This window comes from Electrophorus electricus, chromosome 2 (assembly GCF_013358815.1).
Source record: "Electrophorus electricus isolate fEleEle1 chromosome 2, fEleEle1.pri, whole genome shotgun sequence".
NCBI lineage: Eukaryota > Metazoa > Chordata > Actinopteri > Gymnotiformes > Gymnotidae > Electrophorus > Electrophorus electricus.
This window is the reverse complement of record NC_049536.1, coordinates 22254626-22281151: the sequence shown is the minus strand read 5'-3', so window position 1 is coordinate 22281151 and position 26526 is coordinate 22254626. Positions and strand designations below refer to the sequence as shown.

Genomic DNA, 26526 nt, shown 5'->3' with positions numbered 1-26526 from the left:
CTATGGAGCAGATGATACTGGGCTGGATAGAGCTGTTTCTGTTAACTAGGGTTAGACCTACAGTAGCTAAATTTATAATAATGAGAGGAAAACCTAGACGTATTTAATATACCTTTCTTTATTAATTTCTATATTCTTTATTTACATATACAATTTATATATATATATATATATATATTGTTCATGTGAATAGTATAAAGATTTCACATTTCACAATCCTCAACAACTATTAAAATAAACCATTGTTAAACAAATGGTGAGTGATATAGAAATATGATTATTTTGCTTTTCCAAAATAACTTTGCATCTGTTACGTGATTGCTAAACTGCCATGCACGTACTTTCTGGAAATTGCTATTAAATAGCATTATGAACTGTGCGGTCAGTTTCGCGTACTAACTGGCTTTTATTTTGAAAAATCCGTTTTTCTCCCAACCGGAAATCTTGCTAGAGTTGTTTTCACCTTGATCATCGTTCACGTGGGCATAGGAAACGTTAAGGATTTGTGCGGTTTTTTTTTTAAAGCATGGACAGCATTCTTTCTTGTTTTAAAGACAAAGTCGGCGAGGTAGTTTTACCAGGAGACGTATTCTCATTGGACTTGTCAGATGTGGAGAACAATACAGTTAAATCTGAAAAGATAATATGCGGCCCAGGGCTTCGACGTAACGGAGACGAAATCCTGGTGTCCAAGAGTGGCATCCTTCGCCACAGATCACCCAATCTCTACTGGATAGATTCTCAACAAAAGCGGGTACGAATCCCACATCATCTTACGTTAACTAGTTTTCGCAATTAAATAGCAGCGACATGGATGCTATTGCTGCCCGATTTTCTGCAGTATGTTCCAGCTAAGGGGGAGAGCGTGATTGGTGTAGTAACGGCGAAGTCAGGAGACTCCTTTAAAGTGGACGTGGGAGGCAGTGAGCTCGCGTCGCTGTCCTACTTGGCGTTTGAGGGAGCCACGAAAAGGAACCGACCCAACGTCCAGGTACCGTCGTAGTAGCCCGGTGCGATGTAACATGCTGCTATAACAGTTTAAGCTTTACAAACAGTGTAGCATTGTGCAATACAGGCGTGTTTTGTGTTCTTTAAGACCTGCAGCAGAACTTGTTTACTGATCTGATGTTTTTGTTTGTTTTGTAGGTGGGGGATCTGGTGTACTCTCAGTTCGCTATTGCAAATAAAGACATGGAACCAGAGCTGGTGTGTATCGACAGCTGTGGACGGGCCAACGGGATGGGTGTGTTTGGAGCAGATGGGCTTCTCTTCAAGGTTTCTTTGGGGTTAGTGCGCAGGTATGCATGGGGATCCCACACCCTCGTTGGACATTTGCTTATAAAAACGCTAAACTGATCAGTACTGCAAACAAAATACATCAAAGACAAGTTCTGCTGTGTGTTCAGGATTGCAGATCTAGATTTGAAACTCAGAATTCATTTTTTTGTAACACCTTTAAAGTTGCATTAGTTGCATCTAAAAAAAAAAACCCCAGCAAGATCAGCAGTGACATAGCTGGATCATTTAAAACTGAGGTACTCCAGTCACAGTGCACAAGGTCCAGGTCCTACATGTGTCATGACAGATTAAGGCAAATTACATCATTTCATCAGTTACAAGTTATTACAAAGTCCAGGACCGGATTTATATACCATTGTCTTCTTTGCTTAGGCTTCTCTTGAATTTGACATGATTTCAATGTTTGTGTTCGTCATATTTAGGATTTGTTCAGGAGAACACTGGAATATCGAGAAGAATGTTCTTCAATTTTGAAGTGCCTTATTGTACAAGTTATCAAGATGTATTATAACTGGGAATTTTAAGTAAAAGTAGCTTGTTTTTAGTAGTACGTAGTTTGCTATATGTTCATTCTCTCAGTAAAAATATATATATATATATATATATATATATATATATATATATATATATATATATATATATATATATATAATGTATGTATGTATGTATGTATGTATGTGTGAGAGTGAGAGAGAGAGAGAGAGTGTTAATATGTGTGTAATTTATCTGCCTTAACCTGAGGGATATTTGAGGAAATCGGAGGGAAAAACACTTGGTGTTAAAAAAGGAATTAATTTACAGTAGTAATCCCCCCCCCCCCCCCCCCCCCCCCCTTCTGCCTTCCTTCAGGCTACTCAGCCCTCAGAGTGAGATAATCAAGGACCTGGAGAAGCTCTTCCCCTTTGAGATGGTGGTGGGTTTGAATGGCAGGGTTTGGGTGAAGGCCAATGGCATTCAGAAGACTCTGATAGTGGCCAATCTACTGGAGAGTTGTGAGAACATGACCCCGCAGCAGAGACAGGCACTATTCAAGAGAGTGGCTGAGGGCTCCCTCTAGTGGACAAAACCAGGCCCTGTTTTCTACGTGGCCCAGTGACTTTGTACGCTGATGTCACCAGATGATCTCAGGTGTGGTACTTGAGGGCAACCTGCCACATGATTGTCGTGATATCAGGAATCTTTATGACACACATGAGTTCGACTTTATTGATTGCTTGATGAAACCAGAGAGTGTGAGAACAGTGATGTTGGACTCTGCAGCGAGAGGCTTTCTCTTTGTGCCCTGATGCGCTACTTTTTTTTGTACACAAATAAATGACATTTTGTGAGATGGAAGATTCATATGAGTATTGTATATGAGTGTCTTACACAGAGCCTGCAGGGGAAACTGGAAAACACAGACCATTTGTGACAGGTTTATGTAATCACGATAAAAATGTCATGTTGATAAATCTGTCATTGTCTACACAGGAGTCTCAGCACTAATGCTCAGAAAAATAACTTTATTTTAAAAATATAAAATTCCCTTGACCTGCACAATAATAAATTACACAGAACTGCTAACCATGGGCTAGGTACTGGCTGACCAATACACTGTAACTACTCTGCTAGTGTGATTGTGGGCCTGTTTTAGGTATGTTGTTGCTAGTTTCCCCTTATTAAAAGAAATCTTTCTGAAGCAGTTTCTAAAAGAATTAGTTTTTATTTACATAGCATCTTTCTCAGAATCAAGGACACATGACGGAGAAATCAGCTTTTACCATCACACACTGATGAGAAGAAGCAGCACCAACCATCACTGGACAGACGCGCGGAGCACCAACCGTCACTGGACAGACACGTGCAGAGCACCAATCGTCACTGGACAGACACACGCGGAGCACCAACCGTCACTGGACAGACACACGCGGAGCACCAACCGTCACTGGACAGACACACGCGGAGCACCAACCGTCACTGGACAGACACACGCGGAGCACCAACCGTCACTGGACAGACGCGCGGAGCACCAACCGTCACTGGACAGACGCGCGCGGCGCACCAACCGTCACTGGACAGACGCGCGCGGAGCACCAACCGTCACTGGACAGACGCGCGCGGAGCACCAACCGTCACTGGACAGACGCGCGCGGAGCACCAACCGTCACTGGACAGACACGCGCAGAGCACCAACCGTCACTGAACACACATGCGCACATATACTTGAAAATTTAGTGTCCAGTCATCCTGACCTCCATGATTTTGGACTGTGGGAGGAAACTAGAGACCCTGGAGGAAACCCACACATACACAGGGAGAACATGGATAGTCCACCCAGAAAGGGATTAGAATCAAAGACCCCAGTGCAGAGAGGCAAACATGCTAATCACCGTGCCATTCGTTTGAAATTGGAGCCAACACACTGATAAAGCTTTTACCCGAACCCCAAATGCTTTGCCAGTGCACTTTGTAATATCTCTGAAATGTTTTGATGATGATGTTTGAAATGTTTGCTTGGTTTTGTTACATCCCAAGGAACATGCTGCAGACCCTTTGTGTGTGTGGAGCCGTTATCGCTTTCAAAATTAGGCCTCATGCTCTCCAAACCATATGTTTGTTAATGTCAACAAGACTAAAGTGTGGCTCCCACCTGAAACCACAGGTCTGTTTTAATCCGGATAACGGACTGGCGCACGTTAGAGACCCGAGGCACGCATTCCTGTTTTAATGGGGAAAAAAACAACAAAAGAAAATCAGGACCACGCAGGAGGAAAAAGCATCAAAGTAGTTTATTATTGATAGCAAAACACTGATAAGCACCAAGGCCAGGTATGTTTCAGAAGCTGGACCAAGGCCTGCGTTTGCGCTCACTGAGAGAGTGTGTGTGTGTGTGTGTGTGTGAACATAACTGAAAAAACTTCATTAAACAGAAAGCAGCTATGATCCTTCAAGATAAAGCCATGTGTTTTTGATGAAGTCCTCCACTGGAACTAGTGGGCCGAGCCAAAACCCTACAAGCCAGACAAAGACCCCTTTCCTCCTCCACCAAACATTTACTGTAGCCACTGTGCCTTCCAGCAGGCAGCATTCACCTGGTATCCAGCAAGCCAAGATTTGTACATCACACTGCTGGATATCCACTTTTGCAGGGACCAGTGACAACGTGCGTTACGCTACTCCAACCGACGCTGGATGTTGCGCAGAATGATCTAAGGCTGTGCAGCTCGTCAGCCATGGAAACCCATGAAACTCCCGACACCCAGCCGTTACACTGATGGCACATCAGAGATGCAGAGACAGTTTGGAACTCCACACAGAGTGACGCAACAGTGAAGAGGCAACTTATCGTGTGCTTTAGCACTGGCAGCCCCGCTGTGAGTTTACATGGCCTACCGCTTTGGCTGGGGAGTCTGTTAGCCAAGTTCAACACTAAATATCAATGTAGTATTGTGTCACTCAGATATCACCTGTGGCCAGAAAATGGAAAGAAAGGAGACCAGTAATAAAGGGAGTAGTGAAATTGTGCATGGCAACAGATTGGCTGCCATCTGTAACGGTACACTTATGACATCCACGTATAAGACAGATCTGCTTATGACATCCACCTATAAGACAGATCTGCTTATGAAATCCGCGTATAAGACAGATCTGCTTATGACATCCCCGTATAAGACAGATCTGCTTATGACATCCCCGTATAAGACAGATCTGCTTATGACATCCCCTTATAAGACAGATCTGCTTATGACATCCGCGTATAAGACAGATCTGCTTATGACATCCCCGTATAAGACAGATCTGCTTATGAAATCCGCGTATAAGACAGATCTGCTTATGAAATCCGCGTATAAGACGGATCTGCTTATGAAATCCGCGTATAAGACAGATCTGCTTATGAAATCCGCGTATAAGACAGATCTGCTTATGACATCCACGTATAAGACAGATCTGCTTATGAAATCCGCGTATAAGACGGATCTGCTTATGAAATCCGCGTATAAGACAGATCTGCTTATGACATCCCCGTATAAGACAGATCTGCTTATGAAATCCCCGTATAAGACAGATCTGCTTATGACATCCACGTATAAGACAGATCTGCTTATGAAATCCGCGTATAAGACGGATCTGCTTATGAAATCCGCGTATAAGACAGATCTGCTTATGACATCCACGTATAAGACAGATCTGCTTATGAAATCCGCGTATAAGACAGATCTAGTGGAATGTGTAAAAAAAAAAAGCAAAAAAACAAACAAAAAAAACTTTTATTATCCGTTTCTGTAATGCCTGGATGTTTACTACCTCAAAACAGCACACATTGCCGTCTATTCAAACGAATGTGATTTGGTAAATGTTAGATGTCCATCAGCATTCTCACTATACCAAAATGTGCCACATATATACATTTAAAAAATGTTTATCTTGAATTCTTTAACGTGACTGTAAGTCATAGAGATTGTGTCTAAGGTCAAAAGTATCGGACTTCAGTGGTGCATTATCTTTATGGTCCATAATCACCTCATCCATAGCAGTGCTTTACTGCTTCCAAATGGTTAATGTTTCATACGTTCCCAAACCTTGAGCCAGGCCTTTCTGTTTTAATGCCGTTACTGTAAACAGCCATTTTATGTCTGTAGCCTCAGTGCAGAAGAGAAAGAAGCAAACACACAGAGAAGACAGACAGTCAGACAGACAGACAGACAGGTGGAGAGGTAGACATGTTCTGCCACAGCAAGGGAAGTGCCTTCATGTCCTGCTTTTAGAGATTTGGGGTCTTCACTCAGTTACTGTGTCATATAACCACTTATGCACGAGTCACAGATCTTATTTTTTAGGTCAGCGCTGTTTTATTCACTCAGCAATATTTTATTCGTAGGTTTGCTGTAATTCACAGTTTGCTGTAATTTCCACATCCCTGTAGCAGGAATTGATTGATATTTTTATGGTTAATCTTTGCTCACATTCAAATACAATACAAGATTTAATGCAATTTTTAGTTTTTTGTTTGTATCAGTTTTTATTAAAGTGTTTGCTTTTATTTGTTTTATGTGAGGTTTCAGTGAATTTAGTGATTTCCTTTATACGTATGTATTACATTGTAAACATGGTATATTACATCATACACCTGCTTTGTCTATTACACCAACATAAATGTCAACCCTGGCATGAGCCTCAGTTTTAGTGAGTGAGTTTCCGGAAGAACATGTATGGTAAATATATTGAATTGCTTATTTGTGAATATTTACATTTATGTCTATTTGGTGGAAATCAGAATGAAATGTACAACAGACCAAACCAAAACAACTTTCACCTGCAGGTGTTTTTACACGAAGGCAAATGTAACTGTTTTCACAAACCCTATGCATGGATTCATTTTGACATAACACTTGTCAATGTGTCTTTCATGTATTCAAAAAACAGGGTTGTTTGCTTATATCTCAGAAGAAAATCTAGTAGCATGACTGCATATGGCTAAAGAATAGAAACATGGTGTTGTGCTTCAAAGCCCTTTTGGAACTTTCCATCCCAGGACACACTAGTGTCATCACACAACCATATATAATGCTCCGCATGACCTCAAGATGAGACTGGTGGTGTCATCGTGAAATCAATCATTCATTACCAAAGCAAAGGTTGATTTTGATAACGTGGCATGAAGAGTCAACAGTTTTAAAAAATATCACGTATCTTGTATCCTTAATTGAGCTGAATCATCTGACTGCGCTGCGTACAGGGCAACTTTGGCCACGACACACCCAGCTTGTAATGAGCATCGGGTCAAAGTAACTCCTCCAGCAGAGGAAACACTCTGCTCTAACCTTACAGTCTGTGTCAGGTTTTCACGACTCAACCTCTTCACATGACACCAGTGAAATATTTCACCTCCACCACCTCCACTAGCATCCAAATGAAACTGCCGTGGGCAGTTAACCAGAAGACCAACACCCTGACCATCTTTCTTCAATCATGCACTTTATCTTTTCGTGTTGCAGTACAAATGTTTCATAATTTCCGTTTATTAATTTGTAAACACAGGTTTCTGTACCAAGCGCATGGTGAGAGTGGAGAGTGAGGGTAGTGTGGGGTCTGATTTATTCACTCACGTACAGCTCATTGCGCTAGCATATAGTACAAAAGGTTTCATACATTAAAAACTTTTCAGATATCAGCAATCCTGGCAAACCCTGTATGGTCATCTTAAAAGGTGCAAAAATCAGTAATTAATGAGATCTTTCTCAAACAGCAAGGGCTGCGTATCCTCTCCTCGCTTTTCCGGAATCGTGATGCTTATTACTGACAGAATAACCAAAACACTTGCCATTACTTGTAAAGCGTTTTTCTTTGTGTGTCTAATGTGATACACAAGGTTCATCCAGCATCAAAAAAGGTGCAGTGTAAACATGTCTTTTATTTTGACATCCGCTTCAAACGTTCCACCTCATTCTAGTATTCTTCTTTGATGGTGGTGGGTAGCGTGTCCGTCAGCAAGCTGTTGCCGGTGCTGGTGACCATAGCCATGTTGCCGTGGACGTCGACCGTGGGCGGGGTGGCAGTGGTGGTGGAGGCCTGCTGCGACTGTTGCATCTTCTTCCTGTTCATCTTCCTCTCCTTGGCACGTCTGTTCTGGAACCAGATCTTTACCTACAGGACAGACAACAATAAAATCGGTAGGAATGGAAGTGGAAGACATGCTCCTTGACGAGGAGCTGTAGAAGCCACCTTAAGAGATTGAACTTGGGCTTGGACTAATGGACTAACAGTGCCAGTATCCCAGGACTAGTTTTAGTTCATGTCTGGTTCGTTTTTTTTTTACAGCAGTGGCTCTTGCATCCAAATGCAGTGTTGGTTAATTGTAGAATTGATATTACTAACTGACCATTTTGCCATCACACCTGGCTCCTGGATAATGAGACTGGGAAAAACCTAGAGGACTCTGACCTTGAAAAAATATCAGGATTGTATTTGGATCTGAGGACCAAAAGAAAAACTTGGGAATTAGGGTTCTAATAATGTTCCTAAATAGATGTTTTGTCTGAATCACCTAATATTTCCATTCTATCAGGACAACTACAGATACAGATACAGATGATTAAGGCTGCGATTAAGGTACAACAGCTGACATCTTGGCCTTATTAAATGTCATATGAGACAATGCTAACCCTGTTAATTGAGGCCCTCCCCTGTCTACGATCCCTTTTTATGACTGGTCAGCGCTCGCCCACCTGCCGCTCTGATAGGTTAAGGGCCACGGCAAGCTCCGCCTTTCTCCTGATGGTGATGTAGCGACTGAAATGGAACTCTTTCTCCAGCTCCAGCCGCTGGTGGTCAGTGTACACCACCCGGTACTTGTCCTTTGTCCTGGTCTTCCCGCCTGCAGCAATCAAAACAAAGCTGAATGGATTTTTTTAACCTGTCTGGGAAATTTGTTTTTTTTTTCGGGGGGGGGGGGGGGGGGGGGGGGGGGGTGTATTTGTGGTAGCCTGTAATGGATGATAGCTCGAAGAATAGAAATACATGCTTTGTACGTCAGAGGTTGATCTGGGAAAATGGTAGTGTGAGTTACAGGTAACTCAAATACAGCCCTTATTTATCTGTTTATTTAATGTCTTAAAGTAGGCAACTCCATAAGATCTTCAGTCATAACATTATTGTATATGCCAACCCACAATAAACTATCACTTCCTCGTGATTAATAACCAAGGCTGTCACCTTGCCTGTTTTTACTATTTGCATGTAACACAGATGAATCATAAGACACATATAATAACATCAGAACTGTAAACATATAAGTATATTGATAATGATTGTAAAATTGTTCACATTACAAATCAGCTCATTAGTTTTAGGGCACTGGAACACCAGTCAAAAGGGCAACTAAAGGACAGGTTTTCCCATCATACAATATTTCCTGTTCAAGATATCCAAAAATGTCCAACATTATGATATTTGTGCTATTTAATGATCATTGTAAGATCTTCATAAATTTGATTCATGCTTTTAATGACATGCACTTGACATGCACTGTCCCTAAACCAAGTAGAATGTGTTTATGTCTTGGTCATTAACATATGATAAATTTCGCTGGTTCACATTTTCAACGCTGTAGCTCATAAAAGGATAACCGTTTCAGTCACAAACATTCACATGAAAATTAGTGCAGCATGCACAGTAAGTGGGAGCCTTCGGAGGTAAGTGGACAACTTGTTGATCAATAGTACTTGATACTCCTCCAAATGCTAAAATGACTCTAGATTATGATCAAATTTCATCTCATTTTAGATTATCTTAACACTACAATGACTTTGGAAAAGGGAAACAGGACCACGAGTTGTTTGCAATATGAAAAACAGACAAAAACAAAATATATACACCCAGCAGTGAAGCGGAACAGTCAGTAATGTAACTGATCCTTCATGTTTCCTGGCCAGATGCTGATTTCATATATTGACATATGATCAAGCGTTTCTTGGTAGATATGACATGGTATTACTGGCATGTCGACTTGATCAGAAGAAATGAAGTTCTCACACACACACACCTGCACTAATCTAGCACACATACTCACTGACATGAACACACTCACATTACATTTTATTCGAATAAGTATTTTTTTCGGAACACTTGTTACTAACTGTAAGATGCAATAATGCTCCAAAAACATCACTTATAATTTTGTAATGGCAGCCTAGTATTCACTGTAAAGCTCCCAACTGCTCAGAGTTTGTTGTAGATATTCTCTTTCTCTCTTTCTCTTGCACACACAGTCTCTCTCTCTCTCTCTCTCTCTCTCTCTCTCGCTCTCTCTCTCTCTCTCTCTCTCTCTCTCTCTCTCTCTCTCTCTCTCTCTCTCTCTCTGGCACACATGCACCCCTGTCAGGCTTATCAGTTTTTCGTGGGTTCCTCCTAGAGTGGACACAGCAGGGTGCGGCCTGCGTGTCATCAGACAGGCTGGCTTCTGATGTTAGCTTTTCAGAAAATCTTTCACCAGGCGACAGGCTGCTGTACTCAAAAGACGCCTTGTGCTTTGACCCACAGCACAGAAGGATAATGCACTAATGTTGGGCAACACTGTACCACCTTTGGACACCCAATGCGTCCACCATTGCTATATGTATACACACACACACACACACACACACACACACACACATATTAATTTATTTATTTCCATGTGTGTTCATCTTTTGCATGGGAGGAAGCACTGACCACTGACTCACAGCCTCTATGACCATAACTCAACAGTAACCAAACTTTTACACATTATTTTGTAAAGTCATTTTAGTCATTTAAATGCCTAAATTAAATTGGAGAATCTTTATCATTCTCTGGGCGATCCTATGGTTTGCCGATTACTGTTTCTGATTAGAGGCTGTTGCATTTGAATCTCTGGTTAGTGGGTCTGACATGTAGAACTGTCATCAATTTTTAGGATATTTAAATTCTTCATCCAATCTCTGAGCATTAGAACAAATCAAATATCCAGATCGTTCGTTTTACTGCGGTAAAATATTAAGAGTCCTGAAGGAAGACATGCTGTTATTTGGTCTTGTGAATTCTCCTAGCAAGTACAGACCTTCCTGACTAAGACGGTTCAAACTCCCATGAGATAGTAAGTGAAATGAAGCTAGAGCTCGGGTGAGATACGGAGTTAAATGAGGTCCGAGCTCAACGTGAGATAGGACAATGAAGCGGCGTGCTGTTTGGTGAGCACGCACGGGCAGCTTCGCTTGCACTGCCGTACACTCTCGGATCCAAGTGGCCTGGATAATTCTGCAAGGCTTCGTAACAAAGATATGTGGTTTGCAACAACTCTCATTCCTGTGCAGATACAATACAGTCCTGGGACCAAAGTGACCACACAAAAACCCCTGCCGGCTGCACACAGACGTCATTGAAGCTGAGAGTACGAGGTGGCCTAACATAGCGATTAATTGATCGGAACAATTTTGCTTGCAACTCAGTGATGCCTCAGACTTCAGCAGTCAGCACATATTTATATACATGAGACCAGGCTAATGTTACCAGTTTGTACAAAAAACCCCAAACCTTTAGTAGGCTTGTCCCACTGTGCCATTACTGACTCACCGAAACGGTTCTGCTAATATATCAACAGCGGAATGGGGGCCCATTAGCGTAGTCTGTACCTCACGGACAGAAAAATGGTCCTGTCAATAAAATGATAAAATACAGTAGTAAAATCTTACTTGTGAGGGTAATTGGTAACACTGGCTATATGAGTTCTCAAACATACTCAAAAGATAACTCCATAAAGGGTGTTATAAAATAGGCAATATGGATACTTAAGGTCGTAGTGACACACTCCAGTAGCCTCTAATAAATGAATAAATCGCACAAATAAATAGACAAGAACTACTACTTATGGCTGTGAGAGAGTGGTTTATCTTTACCGCGGGCCCAAACTTTAATTTAGAAACTAGGCATGTAGTGTTTCTGCTCTCTTCATCTGCGAACGCTTCTGTAAAATTCCAGTAAAACGCAATGAGAATATATAACGTCTGTCTTTGCACAGATGTGTGTTTTAACTAAACAGAGAATGGGTTTTATTGCAACTGTAGACTGAGAGGATGCCTTCTGGTGCTATATTGACACATATGCACATAAGACACGATTCTTATCACCTCATAAACTATTAGCCTTCATACAGCACCGATAAGGTTTTTAAAATCCATCAGTTATGGTAAATTACACGCTACCTGGATCCCCTAGTAGCACGGATCAGGCCTGTCCCCGTATTTTAATACCTTTAGGCCTAGTCTATTCGTTTTAGCAGTAGTAAATTAGTCAAATAAATTAAGGTTTTATTTAATTAGAGTGAACAACAAATTTCGATGTTTTAATCACAAGCAGTAGGATATCCAATACTGTACGTTAAAATAAATTCTGTGATTTAGGTACATAAATTATAAATATTAAACATAATAAATTATGTTACACTAACCTGAGTTTGCAAGTGGGACGTTGCGTCGCATCCACTCGGAATGGTCCCTTTCGGAAATGGGAGAAAGATGATCACCCGCGGGACCAGTTGCGGTCGGCACATTCCTTTGCTCCGGCGGAGGAATGAGATTGCCATTCGCTGAATTCGCCGGCCCAAGACTGGGGAAAGAATGACCGGACCCGGGGCCGTACAGTGACCACTCTTCATGTGCTGGCGCGTAAACGGGATTCCACGCGGCTCCGGTTTGGGACGCGTGATGGTCGTTACCTATACTTGGAACGTGGTGATAACCTGAGAAGTCCGTGTACGGGGGCGAGGGATACACATTCTGATGGTTGAAACTTAGGTTCATATGTCTCACGGGATTTCCATACATACTGCTGTCCCTCTCCAACAGGTAACTCACGGACATCTTCCCAAGCGCGTTACCTGTCGCATAATGCCCGAGCCCGCTGTCACTGCCACTGGCGAGTTTTCGTTTAACTCAACCTCACCTTCCTGGCAAGCCCTACCTGTCGGCGACACAGGGCTGACGTTGTGTTTGTTAAGTACGGGGGTAGTTCCAGTGTGACGCACGGTTTTACAACCCTGGGACGGGGACGGACACCTCGTGTGCTTCCACATGGAGTGCTTTGTGGCAGGGGGTTTTATTGGTGGTGTATTATACGAGAGGACAATGAACAAAGATCACGAAAAATGAAACCAGAAGCGCGTGAGTGGGGTTTTTTTTTTTTGGTCAACGTATGGCTTGCCAGCCCTGGGCCTTGTCCAATAAGGTATATAAGGTAGTTGACATTTGTATCAGTCCACGTCTTTGACCTAAGTTCCACCAACGTGATATCTAGGTAAATTTATTGGAGGGAGAGAGAGAGAGAGAGAGAGAGAGAGAGAGAGAGAGACTGCTAGTCCCTAAGTGTGTCCTCCTTTTGTCCTTCAATACTAGCACTTCAAAGCCTCTTCTCGATATGTCGGCTGGATGACAGAGTCGAGGGAGGGCCCGGCCATGTCACATTCTTCGTGACGCCAGTTATTTACATCGGAAAGCGCGCGTGCATATCAAAGACAGCGAACTGCAGACATCAAAGGCGCCCTAATAAAATTCTACAAATTGTGATGGTGGGTGTTTGCACACGGGAATACTAAAAAAACGACTGTATGTAAATGCTCTTTTCGCGGGACCCCCCCCCCCCCCTCCCGGGGACCAGATTTGTTCGCATCTGCTGAAGAAGCAATAACAGGCCGTTGCCCAGAAATAAAAAAGAATAGGTCACACAGACAGGGCTAACGACTTATTTTTAGTTTTGGTCTTGTTTTGATTCAAGTTAATGGCAATTTTACACTAGGAGCCCAATTTTATCTCCAAACCTCCAGAGAATGGCAAACTGATTCACTTTAGTGTCAAAGGACATTGACACTACAGATGACGTTCACATGCTAGCGGCATTCGTCTGTATTCCTGTGTGTGTGTCTTATTGGACTCATTGTATTTAGACATCATTTATTTCATAAGATCTAAAGAAGTACTCCACAAGACAGTAGTGCTATTTGCATTAACCAGTTGTGGTTATTAACCTCACTTTAACCACAAGTGGGCAGTAGAGACCTATTTTAAGTGAAAAAGGCTCGCGTTACCAATATAAATCAACATTACTTACATTTAAAAAAATGATACGACTGGTGGTAAACACAAAACTGTATGTTTCTTTTAATTGGTTGTTATTGTTGTTATTTAGTGTATTTCATTTCCTAAATGAAGTATCTTTCAAAAGAAACGCAGTGGATTATTATTCATAGAGAGTGAACTGGCCAAACAGGGAGGGATAGAAGAGTTAGAAACCGAGGAAAACCGTATCGACAGGCAGAAATGGAACATTCTTGTGGAAAACACTGACATGTGAGAAAAACATTACTTAAGAGCTCCTCGCCTTTCGCTCCCCGCTCTGTGCTTTTAAAAGAAGACGCGGAAATGAGCGTCTGCCATCTGAGTGTTTTTTCTCTCTCGTGTCCAGGTGGAGGGAACAGACTCCAGCTCTGCTGCCATTGTGCCATATTTCTAAGAGTTACGCATTGCCTTAGAAATTGATTGAACTACTGTTTGTATGGGTCACTTTTTCCACATTTATTTTTGTCTGTTTATGGCATCAGCAGCACAGTGGTCGGTGCACCAAGCTCCACACCAGCATGCAGAGGGCTAAACAGGTTTTAAACCACAGGCAAAGTCTGTGAGTGTGAGTAAGGTGACCGTCCTCCTCCTTCTGTTCACACTGGCCCTTTGAGTGGGTGCTTACACACCCACCAGTGGGGTCGGTTTAAGGAGGATGGTTCTTTCTCTGTCTCTCTCCACGTGCAGTTTGTGAGTGTGTGTTAAGTATGGATAGATAGGTGTGCATATGTGGCACACACACACACACACACACACACATTCACTGCCCTCCCGTACCCAGTGGCTGCCATCTCAGCCTGCCCAACCAGCCTATCTGTGTCAGTGGTTTCTGACCACTGCAGAAATAATGAATTTCACTGCAAAAAAAAAAAAAAAAAAAAGGTGGGGGGGGGGGGGGGGGGGGGGGGGAGAGGGACTGGATAGATTTTTCCATTCCGTCTTTGCTGGAGCTTGAATAAGTTATTTTATACGACTTCAATTACAGGAATAATAGTTTGTTGATTTCTGTCTAAAATGGAATGGATTACCTGAACGTGCTCCATCAGCTGTAGTGATGCTCAGCCGTCTACGTTGGCAGCAGTACAGGTGTACGGTTTCGTGCCATGTGTATTTAGACGTCTTCTTATGTGATCCAAACCGCAAAAAGCTTTAAAAAAAGGATCTTATGGAACAGTAGTCAGACCTCATAAAGAAATATATTCCCCTCCCTCACCCAGTAAATGTGCACTGAGAGATTGTGTTCATCTCAGGAGTGTTCACGACACCCTCCAGGATTGCATTATCAGGGGTTCCAGAATGTAAAGTGTTCAGTGCTTTGCCTAGGAGCCTTAAGCAAGAGCACAGTGAGTTGGTTCTTCTCCGGTTTCTGCGTGTGTCAGCGCGTTTGCTGCGGCTCTCCAAGAGCAGTCTGATCACACTGGGCAGAACCAAGGCTGCGCTTGAAGCAACTGCTGATGTGGAAACATGACAAGAATCTCCTCCAAAGCTGGACCGCACCAAAACCAACAAAAAACAACTAAAACGCCATGCTCACGGGCTTGCGCACAGATGTTCTCACTTTGTGCTACACACTCCTGTATACATGCATTTGTGTGTGTATACTACATGTACACACACACACACACACACACACACACAAACACACACCCTTCTGCCCACTAGCCCACTTAACTGATCTCACAGCAATTAGCATCTGGCTAATGAAGGCAGACTGAGATAAGGAGGAGGAGAACAGACCACTCTGAAAGTCACTTACACACGAAAGCACCTCCAAGCATCAGAAACACAGAGGCCCACAGACAACACGCATCTCACTAATGAGACTTTTCAGGTTTTCCCCACTTTACAGAGCCAGAGTGGAGCCCTGATCGTGGATCAGCGAGGAGGGGCCTGAGTAAACACACGCAATGATCCACCATCAGATGGGCCCTGTCCTACAGGCAGCGGTTATGCAGAGATGACAGTGAGCGTTGCAGAGGTCACAGAGGTCACAGTGCATTTCCTGTGTCTGCCGCCCCTCTCACAGGCTCCCTGTTTTTCCATGTTTGTCAGACCTTTGTTGATAAGTTCTATCTGTGCCTTGGAAAAGCTAAACAAATGTGCAGTCGGCTGGTAATGGGTCATGAAAAAGGAGTGTGCGCGTTCATGTGTATGTACGCGTGTGTGTGTGTTTGTGCCGTGCTTCTTGGGCTCATAAAGATTAAAAATCTAACTCATTATATCTTTGACCATCTGCATTCATAACTCGTTGAGTCAGTTTAATCTAACATATATCCACCCATCCTTATGCACATTCTTTATAATCACAGAACACACACACACACACACTTCTTTTGTCCCTGAAAGAGACAGAGGCACATAGCAAACTAATAACACACAACGCTGATGTTTTTGTTAACATTCCACAGTCCGAATTCCACAGATGAGCCCTCTCCAGTTGTCCTCTGGCTCGGGGGCTTGAGTGGTGCATTGTGTCACAGTCACAAAGACAGTGGCTCCTGAGCTGAGTTGTGTGTAGTGTGTGTGTGGTGTTAAGTAGCTGGGGGAAATGTGTGGTCCTTCATGTCCGTGTGCACGAAGGTCCTTTCTGCCCAGTTGTCGGGGCATGACGAGGAGTGTTAAACCAAACTGCCCCATTCTGCTCAGCACTCAACGCCATTGGCTCAAGCCCCTGGAACCTTCCTACAAAATCACGCTAAATGTTTTGGTTGCAGTACACAAAAAGAGCTGAGTCTGATGAAAGGGTTAAAATGAAAGGGTTAAACCAGCACAGAGATCCAGGGAGTATGTTTATGAAGTGTGTCTGCCATGTTCTGCTGGACATTACAACAACCTTCCCTCATTACTGTGTGTTAGTCCCAGCCCTCACATTCACTCACACAATTAGAAGAATATGCTTGCCAACTCTTACACACACACACACACACACACACACACACACACACACACACACACACACACACACACACACACACACACACACTTTTTCTTTTTCTTTCTTTCTTTTTTTCTTTCTTTCTCTCTGTTTTTGTCTCTCCAATAAAGAGAGAACTCCTTACTCAGCTCCTGGAACTTGTTATGAATTTTCAAGCCACTCTGCTGACTTCCTGGGAATGGGGGGCGGGAGACAGGAGGAGAGCCAAGAGAGAAAACAGATCATAGTAACGCAGAACGACATGTAATTATACAGTAATAATATGTAAATATTCAGTATCTACCTGAAACAATTGCAAAATGATACTTAATAAATGATTAAAAAAAAGAAATCTAACTTTTTTTTCCTCAATAGTTGACATCAGATACTGCAAGCTTAAGAAGTAACAGATTAGTTATTTAACAGATAAGCAATAAAGATCAGAAATCATTAATGGAATATTTGAAAGATACAAATAATATAGCAAGTTTAACTAATTAGATGAACTACCACGATCACTATTTAAGGGCAGCTAAGATATAATTCTTGATTGAACAATGCACCAACCAATTTTTTTCACCTAGCTATGTAACATTCTACAGTAAGTTATTGTACTTAACTACACTAATTAATATAGTACTAAGACCACTAGATCTTCAAATCATCATTTTTCAAATGAGCAAAAGGCTTAGTTATAATGGATCAGAAGTGAAGTAAGATGTAGCCTACTACTTCATGAATCAATGAAGAATAATATTTCTCAAAATAGTTAAAGTAAAACAAAATTAAGATATTTAAAAAAATAATCTTTAAATAAAATAATTATAAGAAATGAAAATGCACTGAATTGCTAAAAAAATAAAAGTGCTACAAGAGTAAAAGTAAAATAAAATTAAAAATGCAAAGCGTGAAGATAAAAGGTAAAAATAAAGAGTAAATAAGAATGAAAGTACTGGTGAACATGAAAAGGACATTGCTAGTGTACACTCTTGGTAATGTCAGTGGTGATTCACAATACAACAGTAGATTAATTAGCCCAGATCACTGATAATGTACCCCCCCTCGCCTTGGGGTTCCCATGGCCACACTTGGCTTTCTTCTGCTCTGCTCCCTGGGCCTGCTGTTCTCCACTGTGTTGCCACTCATTAGTTTTTGTATGCTGCTTTTGTTTCTTTGTTCCTCGAGAATTCTTGTCATGTCATTTTCCAGTACGTCAAGTAATTTGTCAATTAGTTCTATTGTTTTTGTTTGTGTGTGTGTGTGTGTGGACGTCCCTCAATAACGATTCTTTGCTACAACTCCATGCTTCTTATCCCTCCTGCATGTTACAGAAGGCTACTCCTGACTTACGACCCTAACGAGCAGCCTGTGTCGGCCTGTAAGTAGGCCTGTGACCGGAGTACGTTTTAGGTAGGCCTACGATAAAGGCAGAATGCACGAATGCAGGAACCTGCAACTTCTACTGTATTACATATGCTGTGCTTTTATTCTCAGAGGTGTGGATGTACAGATGAATACACCCCATTGAAGATCATTGAAGAATCATGCATGGCTTACTGTTTCTCTCCACACAAAATAATAAAAAAATAAAATTTAAAAAAGTAGATACTTCATTCATAGTTAATATTGTTTGAACCACATATAGTAAAGTGGTAAACTATATCTGAGACATGTTTACTTGCAATAAAGTAGCTTTTGGAAAATAGTATTGCCTACTGAAACATTGTGTCAGTACTGATACTTCATTAGTAGTTACAGATTTTCTCTCTTGCTTAAACATAGTTATTGAACACAGTGATTCTCAGTAATCAAAGTTCATTACGAAACCTTAAACAGTTGTTTAAATATTTTATACAACATTATAAACTGTGATGCCATTCTTTGGTAAGCTCAAGACAGAAAATACATACATTTATGAACCACAGGCAGACGTCCAGCATCAACAAGACAAACATCGGGCATCTCAGTACACTGCAGTACACAGTGCATATGGAAGGATAAATAAAAGAAAGCATTAACATTTTGATTTTTCCCATATGTAATACAGTCAGAGGACAAATTGCTATTGCTGCCTCTTAAAATGAATCAAGCGTTCGTGCATGTGCTTTGAGTTGAAAAGCCACACATGGAGGCATGATTTCTGCACAGAGAATGAACTCACTACATTTGCATTTACATTCATACAGTGAACTTCTAAGCAGCACTGTTGGGCGTGACCACACACAAGGCTGAAAAGTAACTAGAGTAACAGTAACTAAGAAGACTTGTGTTGTTAACCGCTGTACTATAGAAAAGGCAGAAGGAAATTGCCAGAGAATAAGTGGGGAGGGTAGTGGGAGGAGGAATAGAAGCAGGAAAACAAAAAATTAAAATTCATTTAGTGCTTTTTCTTTGTTTAGATTATTTCTACAAGGAATATATTGTATAACAATTCTTATAGCACATTATCCGCTGTCAAATAATGTCCTGATCTTTTTCAACAACTGTATGATCTGTTAATCACAATCGCTTATAACACTCAACACTTTTCTACTATGTAGCCAACCAAGTGATACAGCAGCAGAATGGCTGTTTCCAATCGCTCATGATTTTCCCTTATAGTTAGCTAACTATGCTAGCTTGCTAGAGCTTCAGCTGGCTGTTGCTCTAATATGTACCTATAATTAGGCATATTCTTTTTGATGATTTGAAAAATAGTTTTAAGCTCTAATAGCCTATGCTACTGTATTGTAATTACAGCTTGTTAACTAGCTACAATAATACAGTAGGATAGGCTAAAGAGATATCTAGCTAACCTTAGCTAACGCTAGCTAGCTGAATAAACTAAACAATTAGCGTTAGTTAGTTACTGTAGCTAGTCCTACTGAGTGAAAAGATAATTAACTAGCTAGTTATCTACATTTAGATGGTGAATCTAAATAAGCTAACCAATATAAGTTATCTGGTTTATCTATTATTTTGTTAATTCCACATAAGTCCCTAATACCGTCCCAAGGTCGTTTATCATTCGTGAAGCACAGGTAGGTTAGCTAAGTAGATAGCTAATGAGTTCCTGGCCTCTTTTTCTAGGTCGTTATATATCTTATCAACTAGTTAATTATATAAACATATTGTATGCATGTTAACTACGGAGGGTAAAAGTTTAATCTTCTGAACGCTGATCATTTACATTCGCCTAAAATAATTACTAGCAATATTCCGTTTACTTTAAGATAGCTACTAAGTTAGCTGGCTATCTATAATACTCCCATCATATTTGAAATTGCTGCCGCGGTGTTTGTGTGTTATGTGTGAGTGCGTGTGTGTTGTGTTTAGTTTTGTTTGGTTTTTTGATTGTGTGTGTGCTCATACTCCAGTCCCCTCCCTGCGCTCCAGCTGGCACACCTTCTCTCCTCCTCCCTTTAACTCCCTTCTCGTCCCATCCTCTCTTCCAGAGCCCAGCAGTAACAGTTCTACAGCGCTCATCAAAGCTGGCTGTTTGTCATGTAAGACTCTACCTCCTTCTTACCGTTCCCCCCCTTTTCTCCTCTCGTTTTAAGGCTTGCCAGTATCCCGGGAGGCTTCGCTTCGTTTCCCTGCTACTTGCCATTTCAGTGAAAGAAACACAAACGCAAAGCTGTTGCTGAGGAGACCACTGTGGTTGTGTGTGTGAGCGTGCGCGATTCTGTTGCATGCATGTGCGTGTGTGCCTGGCATTTTTACTGACTTCAGATCTCCTAACTGTCCGGAGTGACAGCCAGTTACGCATATCAACACACCATTCAGGAGCATCAAACATACTGGTACAGTTGTTTTCTTCTGGTGTTCTTAATTTTTTTCTTCCCTCCTTTTCTCTGTTCCTCACTCTGACCTGATTTGCTTTTTTTTTTTTTTTTTTTTGTTATTCTTTGCAAGTAGTTTTAGGTGTTTTGTTTCGATGTGAGCGTTGTAAGTAAGTGGACCCTGTCAGTGGTTGCCTGACTAAATAAACAGATGTGTAGCGCCTCCTCCCCTCTCCGGACGTTGAAGAGGACAGGGTAAAACCATTCCCTCCTTCAGCAGGGAGCAGGAGTGTGACCCAGCCTTCGGCACAGGCAAGCCCAGCACCGGAGTGTGTTCCTCACACGTAACAAGGGCAGCAGCGTGGCAGAGTAAGAGACGAGGCAGGGGCATGCTCAGGCTCTGAGAGGCTGACACGAGAGTCTACGCCGAGGAAGTGAAGGTAAACGCCACTCTCTTCTTTCCCTCTCTCTCTCTCTCTCTCTCTCTCTCTCTGTCACTCTGCCTTTTCCAACCACCCACCGCCTCACACCACTACTCTCCTGCTTCACTCTTATCCGCGTGGAGAGACTGCGGGGGTCTCAGAGGGTGTATGCAGCCAGAACGCTGTTATGAGTGCGCACTGTGCAGGTTGTCGAGCCGTCATCTGCCCAGCGTATTGGCCGTCTGAACATTTTACAGCTGATTGAGCCAGAAGGGGGTGGGGGTGGGGGTGGGGTGTAGTGGGCAGGGGAAACTCAGACAAAACTTGGTTTGGAAGTGAGGAGAACTGTGTTTGAAACATTAATTAGCACATTGCAGTTTTTTAAATGTGTCTGCAACATTGAATGGTTCTGTATTTCTTTAAGGGGTCAGCATATATCTGCTGTTCCACTTGGTCTGTTATGGTTCTTAGATCTAGCCAGCTGTATTAAGCTGTGCATTCTGTTGTACTACTGAGACCACTCTGGCGTCTTTATATCAAAGCATTTTAAATCTAAACTCTGGTAAAACTATTTTCCACTGCATCGGGCAGCTGGTAGTATTTGTTAGGCAGGTGTTTGTTTGAGTGTGTTAAATGTGTCCTGTGTTATGGGGTTTGATGGAGAGCAAACGTTGTAGGGACGTGCATTGTGCTGTCGGGCTGCGTTTACAGTTGCCCTGTCACAGCAGTGTCTGAGAAATTTAAGATGTTTATTCTCTCACCAAAGGCGCACGTTTGACAAGCAGTTCAGGCTAGTTTGCACTGTGTGTGTGTGTGTGTGTGTGAGTGGACTCTATTTTGTGCTAATAGATGATTGAACAGGTCCTTCCAACTAAAGGGATACTTCAAAAATTCTTTTTCTGTCTTCAGCATGGGTTAACAGGGTAGAGAAGTGCTATGCAGTTTCTGGCATGTCTAACATAACCTTTGATTTAAAGGAATCCTCAGTTCTGCTCCTTATTTTTTAAAGTAATATATTCCGTATTGGAGTCTTCATGCTTTCTCTAGTTGAAACATCAAAGTATCTGGTTCTGATTCACTTCCAAAAGTGGTTCAGCTGACCTATGTGGAACATGGCCATCGAGAGCCGTGACATCTGCACAGATGTCTCACGTCTGAACTGGACTTGGGGGCAGCTGAACGGGACGTCCTGTGCTCTGGCAGCTGCCATCAGAGATTGGCCGTGCCGTGCTTTGGCATGCCGATCACCTGACGCGCTCTGTTCTTGCTGACTACCAAGTCTAAAACCCTGCTCGGAATGCTGAAATTCATGTTTCCCTGTTCAAGCCACAGGTGGGAACAGCGAGGCTCCGAGCACCTCTCGTAACTACGTGAGTGAGAAGGTGTGCTTATTCTGATAGAACATCCTGTGATAGTCGTGGTGGCTCATGTCCGAAAGGAGCTCTGCTAACTCTGCGTCATCAGCTGTTTCCTGCCCCCCCAGCTGTGCTGTATGCCAGGCGGATGGAAATATCTGGTTCATGTTAAGAGTACTCTACCCGTCAGAGAGGCGGGCCGCACTACACACCCCACCATGTGTCTTCTGTCAGCACCATCCAACCTGCTCTCGTATCGCTAAGTTGCATCATGGATCACGATAATCCACGTTCCATGTCCTCACAGGGTTTACAGCCAAAGCCCCTAGTTTAATTTCCCCTGGCATTCCTGATCTGTTCTGTTCCACTCGTTCTGACACTACGTTTTGAGGCGACTCTCTGGAATGCTCTGATACGCTATTCCCAGTGCTGCGGTCACTCTTTATCATACTACTGCAATTATTTCACGACCCAAATGTCAAAGAGGACAAATAACACTGGCAATAACACTGCAGGTCAGAATGAGCCTAAGCACTTTTTTTTTATTTCCTGACCCTGCACTTCAGCATCTGGTCTGCCACAGCTGGGAAGTCACGTATGAGTAATAGAAAACCCTCACTGAAGGGATTCAGGGTGAGTCCACTATGACATGCTTAGCCAATAAAGCCTGTTTACCTGGCCTTGTGTTAGAATCCAGGCAGCTAGCGTTCGAGGCGTTTAGCGTTCCTGTGTATTGCGGAGCGACCCTTCTGATGGTTTCACTGCCGAGCCTCTCCATCATAAATGGTGTGCCGATTCCTCTGTAAGAGAGGAAGACCGGACGTTGAGAGTCCAGCCTTTTTTTTTTCATTGGTCTGAAGCGCTGCGCTGTTTCTCTGCGCCGAGTCCAAATCAAACACAGTCCCCGACAGAGGGGCCTGACAGGAGCGGACAAGCTGAAAGACAATATTATTGGACTTTCTCTAGATATCTGTTTCTGTTTTGACGGGATTGTATGTGCTTTCTTGTGTGAGTCTTTGCATGTCTGTTTGTGTGTGTGTGTCGGGGGGGGTGGGGGGGGGGGTGGGGGCTTAAATCTTGGAGATAACAGCAGTGCATAGTCTCTCCAACTCGCACCAGTAATCAAAAGACGAACTCCTGATGACCAAGAATGTGCGCAGTGGAAATTCTGAGTGCGCTCTGTGTTTTTGTTCAGCCCACTTCCAAAAGCGCACACTGAATGGAGGAAAATCTGGACGCTAATATTCAGTGCATTAACATTTACAGCCGTGCTGAGCTGAATTACACGCTGGCACATCCGAGCGTACCTATAGCTCCCCAGAAATGCCTGAGCCAACCTCAGCTTCCTCCTCTCTTTTTTTGTCTTTCCATCCCTCCATTTTTACCACTTTGTTTGTAGAAGTGGAAGAAGGAGATTTAATGCCAGAGCACTAATTGCATTCAGCTGTATTTCTTTCCCTCCCCACCCCCACTCTCTCTCTCTCTCTTTTTTTTTGATGTGTGGGGGTTTGCTGTGGTTCTCACGGGACTGTCTGGGTGCTGGCAAGTGGTAGGCTTTTGGGGGGTGGGGGTGTTGTTTAAAGATGAGAGTTTGTTGTTGGGCTTTTGTTGAGCAGTGCGGTGAGGACGGAACAGAGCTGCAGTGGCTCAGGGCAGAGACGGGCCATCTTTGGCGGGAACAGCACTGTGCCTGGTCATTCATGCTGACTCCAGCCGCCCCTGGTGCTGATCGCTGACCGCGTCGCGTAATGAAGCCGACGATGATGTTAACCTCCACTGTGCAAACCTGCTATTAAAAACGATCAGCATAAAGTAAATAAATAGCACAGCAACTCTGCATCAGGGAACGCTGTCACTTTCCTGGGGTCAGTCCTGGTGATGTTACCATGGAAACCGGCACACTCGTTTTGACACACCACCGTGCAAAGTTCATGGGATTCCTGGAGGCAGCCAGCGCTGTATGAACCAGATGTGACCGACATCTTACGGGTGCAGTTCAGTCTCTGGCCCTCCACTTCCGGTGTCTTCTCCATAGGCAGAACTTTCTGGAATTCCCTGGCAACATCTCTTTGGCGCTGCTTTCCTGCGCAGCAGATGAGTGTAATCATTTTGAGACCAGAGAGGAAACGACTCCAATCTGGAGCCAAAAAGCCTAATACGAGGCTCTAAAATCTGTTATATTATGTATCGTATTATGATCCTATATTATTGGATATTATGCGCTATTAATCGGAAAGCAGACTTCTAGTCGACGATTGAACTCAACCTTTCTTGCGGTTTAATTTCGCATGCGCCCAAACACACTTCATGCCACCGGTCTCGCCCTGATCGCGGGGTACGGGGTGGACATGGGGTCACATCTACAGCCAGGACTCAAGCTCCAGGAGTCTGTCCCTGCGAAGCCTGCTGTGACCACACACGCCATGTAAACACCACAAGGCCTGAGGGCCCCAGAGAGCCGTTTCCCATGACGCACTGTGACACAGGGTCACACTTTGTTTGGTTTAGCCATCTCTGTGGTTGTCTGTAGGAAGCGTCCCGTTTGCTGTATTCATCACAAACTGTGGACGGTTTGGAGAGTCTGATGGGCATCTCTGCGCATTAAAGGGCGAGAGAGCCTGACTTAAGCTGTCTGCCTCAGGCTGTTCCCTCTGGCCTTGAGTCCTAGCCTTGAGTCCTAGCCTTGAGTCCTAGCCTGGAGTCCTAGCCTTGAGCCCTAGCCTTCCCCAGTTCTGGTAGGGTGTCTTGAGTTGTCAATATCTCGAAACAGCACCAGTACAGCGTGGAAATGAGCTGATTTCAGATTGGATTACAAAGCCGTGGAATGTAATTGGTGCTGTGGAAATCTCTGGGCAGGCAGAGATGACAAAACCACGGTCCAACGTTTGTTTGCCAGCTTTGAGTCGTGCATGCAACTCAGTGAAGTGACAGACAGCCATGCCTCTGTCATTTCCTCCCCTCACAGCCTTTAGTCAGTGCATCCTGCAAGCACGGTCCTGGAGGACCGTGTCGAGCTGAGCAGCAGGATGCCACTGGTGCGGGATGCCGGGACGCCGAATCGCTGAAGGGTTGGGCACTGCTAAGAGCATGATGAGCACGGCCCGCATCGTGGAGACCACTGCAAGCTCACAACGCAAGCGCAAACCGTGGTTGAGAGCCTGAAGTCTCACGCAAGTGCACGGTGCCGACATCCTACCATGTCGGCTGGGGTTATTTTTGTTGTTGACATTGGGGAGATGCAGATGGTGTGTGGTGTGCTCTGTCAGTGTCTAAACACCGACTCCAATGGGAAAGCATGACTGGCCACTACAAGCCCTTATTCAGGCTTTGTGGTTTTTTCTCTGTGTTTTTCAACATGAGTTAAAAATGTGTCTGGGCTCTTAGTGTGTCCACAATTGTATGCCAATGAGTTTTTTTTTTCTGGAAGGGGTTCTTGTTTATTTGTTTGTTTGTTTGTTTGTTTCCCAGAAGTTTCCTCAGCATTGCATGAAAGTGTTGACAATCTCACTTGTTGGCTGAAATTTCTTCTTTGTAATAAAAACACGGGATGTGAAAGTTCCAGGTCTCCATCTGTTCTGGCCAGTGGGAAACTGTTTTCAGTGCATTTGATTTATCTCTCCCTCTCCATGTGTTCTTGTGGTTTGCATTTGGTTTTAGTGTAAATCTGGTTATATGTATAAAAATGGCTTCATATTTAATCCATGTAGCACCAGTTCCAAAACTATTACAAAGCTAGTGTTCATGAGATCTTATCATTACAACACGCTACAATGAACAGATTACAGATGACTGCAGCCTTGAACAATGAAGAGAGAGCAGAGAGGGGAGGTCAGACCATCTGAGTTCGTGTGTTTAGAGGAGAGAGGGGAGGTCAGACCATCTGAGCCTGTGTGTTTAGAGTAGAGAGGGGAGGTCAGACCATCTGAGCCCATGTGTTTAGAGGAGGAGAGATGGGAGAGGGGAGGTCAGACCATCTGAGCCCATGTGTTTAGAGGAGGAGAGAGGGGAGGTCAGACCATCTGGGCCCGTGTGTTTAGAGGAGAGAGGGGAGGTCAGACCATCTGAGCCCATGTGTTTAGAGGAGAGAGGGGAGGTCAGACCATCTGAGCCCGTGTGTTTAGAGGAGGAGAGAGGGGAGGTCAGACCATCTGAGCTTGTGTGTTTAGAGGA

The 26526-nt window shown here is 43.3% G+C and overlaps 3 protein-coding genes across 5 annotated transcripts in view; 2 read left to right on the top strand and 1 right to left on the bottom strand.

The window, feature by feature from the left end:
* The first annotated feature begins 458 nt into the window (after nt 1-458).
* Nucleotides 459-2977, top strand: LOC113575590 (exosome complex component RRP40). The gene is made up of 4 exons (XM_027007171.2): nt 459-754; nt 842-991; nt 1147-1298; nt 2149-2977. Exons 1-4 carry the CDS (start codon nt 527-529, stop codon nt 2354-2356), a joined length of 738 nt encoding a protein of 245 aa, XP_026862972.1. The 5' UTR covers nt 459-526; the 3' UTR covers nt 2357-2977.
* Nucleotides 2978-7653: 4676 nt separating this feature from the next.
* On the bottom strand, nt 7654-12680 carry cdx1a (caudal type homeobox 1a). The gene is made up of 3 exons (XM_027007157.1): nt 12242-12680; nt 8505-8653; nt 7654-7923 (listed from the first exon to the last, which is right to left on the bottom strand). The coding sequence occupies exons 1-3, from the start codon at nt 12651-12653 to the stop codon at nt 7726-7728; spliced, it is 759 nt and encodes a 252-aa protein (XP_026862958.1). The 5' UTR covers nt 12654-12680; the 3' UTR covers nt 7654-7725.
* A 7748-nt stretch (nt 12681-20428) lies between these two features.
* pdgfrb (platelet-derived growth factor receptor, beta polypeptide) overlaps nt 20429-26526 on the top strand; it is a 27022-nt gene continuing 20924 nt past the window's right edge. Inside the window, exons 1-2 of one of the 3 annotated variants that reach the window (XM_035521732.1) lie at nt 20429-20600; nt 20860-21019. The gene's annotated coding sequence lies outside the window, so the exon portion shown is untranslated. Of the gene's footprint in view, nt 20601-20856; nt 21020-26526 lie in introns of all 3 variants that reach the window. The other 2 variants (XM_035521737.1, XM_027007156.2) reach the window with 2 other exon arrangements.